At 40.7% G+C, this 6764-nt stretch overlaps 5 protein-coding genes across 5 annotated transcripts; 3 read left to right on the top strand and 2 right to left on the bottom strand.

Annotated features, from left to right (window-relative positions):
- The first annotated feature begins 22 nt into the window (after nt 1–22).
- LOC6643150 (BLOC-1-related complex subunit 6) lies at nt 23–1432 on the top strand. The gene is made up of 3 exons (XM_002065838.3): nt 23–386; nt 451–913; nt 1201–1432. The coding sequence occupies exons 1-3, from the start codon at nt 68–70 to the stop codon at nt 1244–1246; spliced, it is 828 nt and encodes a 275-aa protein (XP_002065874.1). The 5' UTR covers nt 23–67; the 3' UTR covers nt 1247–1432.
- On the bottom strand, nt 1360–2093 carry LOC6643149 (peptidyl-prolyl cis-trans isomerase-like 1). Its single transcript, XM_002065837.4, has 2 exons — nt 1895–2093; nt 1360–1831 (listed from the first exon to the last, which is right to left on the bottom strand). Exons 1-2 carry the CDS (start codon nt 1969–1971, stop codon nt 1384–1386), a joined length of 525 nt encoding a protein of 174 aa, XP_002065873.1. The 5' UTR covers nt 1972–2093; the 3' UTR covers nt 1360–1383.
- A 47-nt stretch (nt 2094–2140) lies between these two features.
- Nucleotides 2141–3573, top strand: LOC6643148 (DNA polymerase delta subunit 2). Its single transcript, XM_002065836.4, has one exon. It carries the CDS (start codon nt 2239–2241, stop codon nt 3541–3543), a length of 1305 nt encoding a protein of 434 aa, XP_002065872.1. The 5' UTR covers nt 2141–2238; the 3' UTR covers nt 3544–3573.
- Nucleotides 3574–3966, bottom strand: LOC6643147 (U6 snRNA-associated Sm-like protein LSm8). The gene has a single exon (XM_002065835.4). It carries the CDS (start codon nt 3894–3896, stop codon nt 3609–3611), a length of 288 nt encoding a protein of 95 aa, XP_002065871.1. The 5' UTR covers nt 3897–3966; the 3' UTR covers nt 3574–3608.
- A 205-nt stretch (nt 3967–4171) lies between these two features.
- Nucleotides 4172–5109, top strand: LOC6643146 (39S ribosomal protein L46, mitochondrial). The gene has a single exon (XM_002065834.4). It carries the CDS (start codon nt 4260–4262, stop codon nt 5043–5045), a length of 786 nt encoding a protein of 261 aa, XP_002065870.1. The 5' UTR covers nt 4172–4259; the 3' UTR covers nt 5046–5109.
- The last annotated feature ends 1655 nt before the right edge of the window (nt 5110–6764 follow it).

Here is a 6764-nt window from a genome sequence, read left to right as displayed (position 1 = left end):
CGATACTTCTTTTGCCTCCTCACTAAATGTTTTGTTGCAAAATAATTGTAAATTTCAAAGATAAATAATGTCGCGTCGCAGCCAGGACATACCAATACGTCCGCGTTATGGCTACACAGAAGACGAGCAAGCGGGAGAGGGAGTTGCCCAGCCGCCAGCTTCCTCGTACACAGAAATACCGTTTTTGGCACAGTATCCCGGACCTGTGCCCGAACACGTCCTGCAAGACATTACACCAACGGCCAGCAGAGGTCCACCACATAGCCAAGAGAGTTATACAAATTTAGATTCTGGTGAAGAAGAGGAGGAGGAGAGTAACAGCAATTCCAAAGATAGTTCCGAGGATCATGCTCACGCCCACAAAACACGCCCCAAGTCACAAAGCAGTAAACCAAATCCACTGTTACCCAGCCTTTTCATACACTACAAAATTTGTATCCTTTTTTGTAGGTTTTCCCTACGAAATAGAAATAGAAGGTGATTCAGATCCCGGCCAAATGCGTCATTTTGTGTCTCACAATCTGGAGGCCAAGTTAAGGGAAAGTGGTATGAGTTCCGCCCCCACCGATTCGGAACAGACGACACCCTCTGGGGCATCGTTACCGCCGGGCAATTTGACGCAACGTTTCCTTCAGTGCCGCAATGTCCCCGAGATTGATGGGAATGTGTTGAGTGATATTGAACTAGAGGCTCAGTATTTAGCCACCTCTGTAGATAATCTTTTAGAGAATTTGGGTAATCTTTTGCATTCCATATCCTCCATTACTGCCGACAATGTAGAGGTTCATAAAAACGCTGTGAATAAGCTAACTGATGCTTTGGATGCCAATATCAAGTGTCAATATCAATTGCTGGCAAAGGCCGAAGAGATAACCAAATCTATGAAGCCCACAGAACAATTGGGACAAAGGATGTGAGTATATATACAATAAATCAACTGCGTTTTTCCAACTTTGATTCATGATTTCGGCAGGGATTTCTATCCCACTTTTGTTCAATGCAAAAAAGCGCTTCTTCCAAGTCCTTCAAACAGATTAAGACACAAGAACTATTTCTATCAAAGATTTCATAAAACTCACCTACATTGCACTGCCTTCATTTCACGTTCCCTGCTGTCGAAACTACAAATCGGAATTTGGAAAACCCTATGAATCCTAATTTTATTTTCTCTAAAAACGCTCATATATATTGTACTTTTAGCCGTGAAATCAAGCGCCTTGTCGATATGCTGGACAGCACTATGTAGGAACAAGCCCATGACAGTGGCCTAGTTGCATCACTGGTTCTGGATTCATCACCATCACAAATGGCAACCATGACTTTTGCAGATACGCCCTGTACTTTCATTTAAATTTAATATTTATTTTTCTAGTCATTCCTCAATTAAAGTTTTTCCACTTTGGCTTTTACAATACGTAGTGGATAAACAGGACGATCGTTTTTGTCTGTCTCGACCATGCCTATCCGTTTGACCACCTCCATTCCTGTATAAATACGACCAAAGATTGTGTGTTTGCCATCCAACCATTGGGTGGGAGCTAAAGTTATAAAGAATTGCGATCCATTTGTATCGGGTCCTGAGTTTGCCATTGAGAGAATACCTGCGCCTGTATGCTTAAGATCACTATTGATCTCGTCTCCGAATTCTGTACCGTAAATGGAGGTGCCGCCGCGTCCAGTACCCGTTGGATCGCCTCCTTGGATCATAAAATCTCGAATTATTCGATGGAATATCACGTTGTTGTAGTAGCCACGTCGCGAGAGTTCAGCAAAATTGCGGCAGGTATTTGGGGCATGTTTCCAATATAACTCTACTGTGATTTCACCCATGCTATAAACAGAAGCGATATAAATAATTTTTTGACTGCCGATTGTATTTCTTAGAAAGGCTTACCTGGTCTCCAGTGTTACAAAGTGCGGCTGCCAAGCTTTGTCGGGTATGCCGGCTGCAGGATCCGCTATGGCTAACATCGTTTTCTTTCCTTTAATATTATTTCTACAAACTTTAAATTTTAAACTGAAAATTTTAATATGAAATTCGCTATCCAAGATTTGTTTACATGCGGCTAAATGATAGTGTGACCAATCGAGTTGAGAAAAACAAAAATAGTTTTTGGTAATCGAATCCGGCAATCGATAGAACATGTTATAGTTTATCGGCGGGCAAATGGCAGGAAGCGTCGCGGATATTTAAGAGTTAATTTTGGTTACAAAAGATTGCATATTTATTTTCGCATCATGGCCAATTATCGTGTAAAGAGCTCCTATGAGAACCTAAGTGGTCAATATTTAGTCAAAGCCTACGATTACCAGAAACAGTTCTGCCATCTTTACGCCCACCGCCTGGCCGAGATGACACGGCTGCTTACTCCACTGGCCCAAAAGAAATGGGGCACCAAGGAGCCGATAAAGAAATTGTGCGAACTGCACGCCGAGCAAGATATCCACTGCATTCTGATTGGTACAATCTATAAGCATCAGGTCCATAAACCAAGCATTTTGCGTGACATTTCCGAGGAAAATCAATTGGCACCGCAGCCTCCGCGCCAGAATTATTCGGAGCCTGAGGACAAGGTTATCTTGGAGGATGAGTTACAGCGTGTGCGTTTGCGGGGCGAGCACCTGACGGGCCAGCTGATGGCCACTGGCATAGTGTGTGCCATCATTGGCGTTCCAGATAACGACGGTTTCTTTAATGTTGAAGACGTCCTCTACTATGAAAGTGGTCCACAAAAGCCGCTGCCCACTCGCCAATCTAGTGGACGGCTTTTGGTGCTTGCTTCTGGTTTGGATCAGCTTCAGTCCCACAATTTCGCAGATTCGTTAAATCTGTTCCAGTATTGGCTAAGTGGCAGTCTCGATAACGCCAAGGAGGCGCAATCTGCACATCGACTGATTATAGCAGGAAACTCTGTGCGCAGCAGTGCAGTAGCTCATGTACCCACTCTACAAGTGGCCCGCACCCAGGCGAATGCCAATGAGACAGTCCAGGCTGTTCAGCAGTTGGACTCTTGGTTCGCCGCTTGGGCTCGAGCTCTTTATGTTGATGTAATGCCTGGAGCCTTTGATCCAGCAAATTTTATGCTGCCGCAGCAACCGTTCCACAAGTGCATGTTCCCACAGGCATCGCAGTTAGCATCTTTTCAATCTGTGTCTAATCCCTATAGCTGTCGCCTGGACGATGCTCTTATTGTGGGTACGGCTGGCCAAAATATAGCCGACTTAAAGCGCAGTACTACGCTGGAATCATCACTGGACGCTCTACGATGCACTCTTACCTGGGGTCACATAGCTCCAACCGCCCCAGATACCCTGGCTTGTTATCCATATATAGACAGTGATCCCTTCATTATAACTGAATGTCCGCACATCTATTTTGCCGGCAACTGTGATAATTTCGAAACGGAACTGCATGTGGGTTCTAATGGCAAACGAACTCGTCTTGTATGTGTGCCCAGCTTCAGCTCGACCCAAAGCATTGCTGTGGTGGATCTGGACACTCTTGACTGCCGACAAATTGATTTCAGCCTACCATCTGAATAGAACATACAAAATAAAGGAAACTAAATTTGATATTATTGTATTTCTAGTTGTTTATTTGGGCTATATCAATGGACTACGGGTCCAAGGGGCTCGCCCCGTATGTTGGGCAGATCCAGGCGAGCGTCTATGGCCTCATCAATCAGTCCAATTACAGCAATGTTGTCGCCGCGGATTATGTGCAGTCCAAGGACAATTTGCTCAGTTCCCGCCGTTGTGGAAAAGACGCGTTCATGGCACTCGTCAATGATGATATTAATGGTCTGGTCGAATCCCTTGAGGGTTCCAATAAAATTGCGTCCATCTGCGGTTATGATAGAGACTGTGTGATTGATGTAAGACTCTAGACCAGACATTTCGTTGCTATAATTGAACGCTTCCTTTGAGAGAGATTAATAAACAAATTGAATGAAATTTCAGTGTGACCAGATCTGATTTGGGGGTGTCAATCGGAAACCTTAAAATTTTCGCTGGACGCAAATGGAATAATTAATCATTTCTGGATCATGCCTACTAGATAATTATTCAATTTCTCATTGATTTTCAGATATTGAGAATCTCAATTCCCAGTAATTCGAATACTAAAATGGTACTCAAAAATGATCGATAACATATGTACTCCAGAGACTTCAAACAGCTGTTGTTGTCGCTGCTCATGTAATCGCATAAACGACGGTTTTCGCTCTGGATTTTGTGGAATATTCAATTAAAACTTGAAAATGCTGCGTCGCCTCGTACAGATTAGCTCCAAGCCACTGACACGTCCACAAAGCACTACTGCTGCCAAGGAGAAATGGGATCTCTATGCCGGAGTGTTGGTGGAACGACTGCCTGTTGTTTCAAAATCCTTAAATCCCTTGGAACAGCAGTTTCAAGAACTTCTTTGGCGGGTGGAGCATGAAAACAGTTTAAAATCCAACCATGAAATAAAACATGAACGAGACCTAGCCCAGGCCGAACTTATTAAGCAAGGAAAAGCCCAAGTTGAAGTGGATGACAGTGCGGCCAAACAGACGGCACAGGATCTGAAAGATGCCTATGTCGAGGAGTTTAAGAAATTTCAATTGGCTGCACGTAAGACACCTGATGATGCTGCCAATAAGACAGATTCCACAGATCGCTGCCTTGAGGAAACTGTCTATTTGCTCGTACAGCAAAAAATAGGTCAGCAACAACATCTCCTTCTGCCGCAGGGTAAGCGTACAGATGGTGAATCCATGCGCCAAACAGCCGAACGTGTGCTACGCGAACAATGTGGCCAGAATCTTCAGGTCCTGTTCTACGGCAATGCTCCGGCTGGTTTCCACAAGTACAAATATCCCAGCAATCAGCGCAGTGAAAGCGTTGGAGCCAAAATCTTTTTCTATCGGGCTTCTTTGCTTAGTGGCAATGTGGATGCAAAACAACAGCCAACCATCAAATACGAATGGCTACCAAAGGAGGCTCTAAGTGGGAAATTTAAAAATACCGCCTATGCGGAAAGCGTTAACAAGTTTCTGTTTTAATGAATATATGTTTTCACCTATTGTTTAAATGAGTAAATAAAAAAGGCTTTATTTTCAATTAAAAGTACACTTTTAAAGAAGAGATTTGGACGTCGCAAAACTTCCAAGAACCCAAAAATTTTGTTTTTAAACAAAAATATAGACATTAATGGCAACCTCAAACTAAAGCTTTTACCGTGACTGCAAAAGGTATAAGTCTATGGAATAGTTAAGAGAGGATATCAATCTGGACCTATCACCCATTTTTCATGTCATGAAATTATGGTTTCCGTCCTGCTACCTGGCTGCTCATAAAATGTGTTCACCCTTCTAAGAACTTGAGAAGAACATTCGTTTGAGTAGGTTTCCACCGATCCACAAATTCAGAAGCGGTCTTCACGATTTATAATGAAATGCAATATTTAAAGCTAATCTAAATAAGATGTCTGAGTGGACCAGTCATTTGTCAACTGAACAACGATGATCTAGGTTCGAGGTCCAGGCTAGTGTATGGATGTAGTTTCGTCTAATGTAAGACTTTGAGATTAGCCTACCTCACTCTTGGGCAGAGCAGTAAAGGGTTGAGTAGTTTTTTTGTACCACCAAGTTCAAAATCAGACAATGGCCATTTCTTTATACAAAACATATGTATGTTAATAATTAAAATAGGAATTCTTCAACAATTTTTCACGCAGAATTGTTGAAGCACCTTCTTATGTGCATAACTCATCTAAAGAGACCTTAAAATCCCGTCAGTTAAGCGAGTTCCGGACCATCTGCTCCAGGGTGGATGACAATGTACTGGCACTCATTCTGCTGAACAAGAGCTTTATGAGTTTTATGTAATTTTGAATTGATTATTATGATCTTTGAAGCAGCAACTAAATAATCAGACATTATAGCATATCATTGAGTTCACGGTGTATCGGTTGAAATTGAAAGATCAAATATTATATAAAGCGATATATAACCAATTTTACGAAATCCGAAATTATTTGAAAATTTATTTCAAACAAAATCGATTTACATATATATACATATATGTATACACATATTCAAAAGGTAGAAAATTCATTAAAAGATAATGATAATTATATTGCTTAGGTACAAAAATGAGTGAGACGGCAATAGTGCACACCGAGTTAACCAACGTGTACATATACATACATACATACTTCACTGTAAACCATTAATTGTTCATAACCAATTTGGCAAACTTTTTAATTAAATAAGTAAAAGTACATTCACATTATTTAGACATGCAGCAGTATATTTTTTTATTTGCAATTATTGAGGTGTAAATATATGTATTTATGTTCAATACATAGGCAAATATTGATTGTTTTTTTTTTATAAAAATTTTGAATTTTCGCATAATTTTACTACGTTTTCGTATATGGTAGGTATATGTAGTTCTGTGGTTGTGGAAGGAAAAAGGGGATAACACCAAGTAGTCAAATTGTGGATATATAGCTGTAGCATACGTATCTTAAATTTTTCCATTACAAATTACAAACACTGAACAAGTTACAATTTGTATTGATTTGTTTTTTTGTTTTCTTTCGTTTTTTAAGTATATAATTATTATATATATAGTTTTTTTTTTTTATTGTTTAATTGGAAGCAAAGCTCTTCAAATGTAACAGTTTGCGTGGCTTTATTAAGTTTGTATTGCATATATAGATTATTAGTCCCTCAGCAATCAAAATGTCCAAATTTAAGATACATACGGGGTTTTTA

Source organism: Drosophila willistoni (assembly GCF_018902025.1).
Source record: "Drosophila willistoni isolate 14030-0811.24 chromosome XR unlocalized genomic scaffold, UCI_dwil_1.1 Seg41, whole genome shotgun sequence".
NCBI classification, from domain to species: Eukaryota; Metazoa; Arthropoda; class Insecta; order Diptera; family Drosophilidae; genus Drosophila; species Drosophila willistoni.
The sequence above is the reverse complement of the archived record's forward strand: the minus strand, read 5'-3'. Positions and strand labels throughout refer to the sequence as shown.

Excerpts from the sequence above, each read along its gene's own strand:
- LOC6643150 (XM_002065838.3), top strand. The coding sequence starts at position 68 with ATGTCGCGTCGCAGCCAGGACATACCAATACGTCCGCGTTATGGCTAC. Across the intron at positions 387-450 it reads ACGCCCCAAGTCACAAAGCA|GTTTTCCCTACGAAATAGAA; the intron begins GTAAACCAAATC and ends CCTTTTTTGTAG. Across the intron at positions 914-1,200 it reads GAACAATTGGGACAAAGGAT|CCGTGAAATCAAGCGCCTTG; the intron begins GTGAGTATATAT and ends TTGTACTTTTAG.
- LOC6643149 (XM_002065837.4), bottom strand. The coding sequence starts at position 1,971 with ATGTTAGCCATAGCGGATCCTGCAGCCGGCATACCCGACAAAGCTTGG. Across the intron at positions 1,832-1,894 it reads TTTGTAACACTGGAGACCAG|CATGGGTGAAATCACAGTAG; the intron begins GTAAGCCTTTCT and ends TTCTGTTTATAG.
- LOC6643148 (XM_002065836.4), top strand. The coding sequence starts at position 2,239 with ATGGCCAATTATCGTGTAAAGAGCTCCTATGAGAACCTAAGTGGTCAA.
- LOC6643147 (XM_002065835.4), bottom strand. The coding sequence starts at position 3,896 with ATGTCTGGTCTAGAGTCTTACATCAATCACACAGTCTCTATCATAACC.
- LOC6643146 (XM_002065834.4), top strand. The coding sequence starts at position 4,260 with ATGCTGCGTCGCCTCGTACAGATTAGCTCCAAGCCACTGACACGTCCA.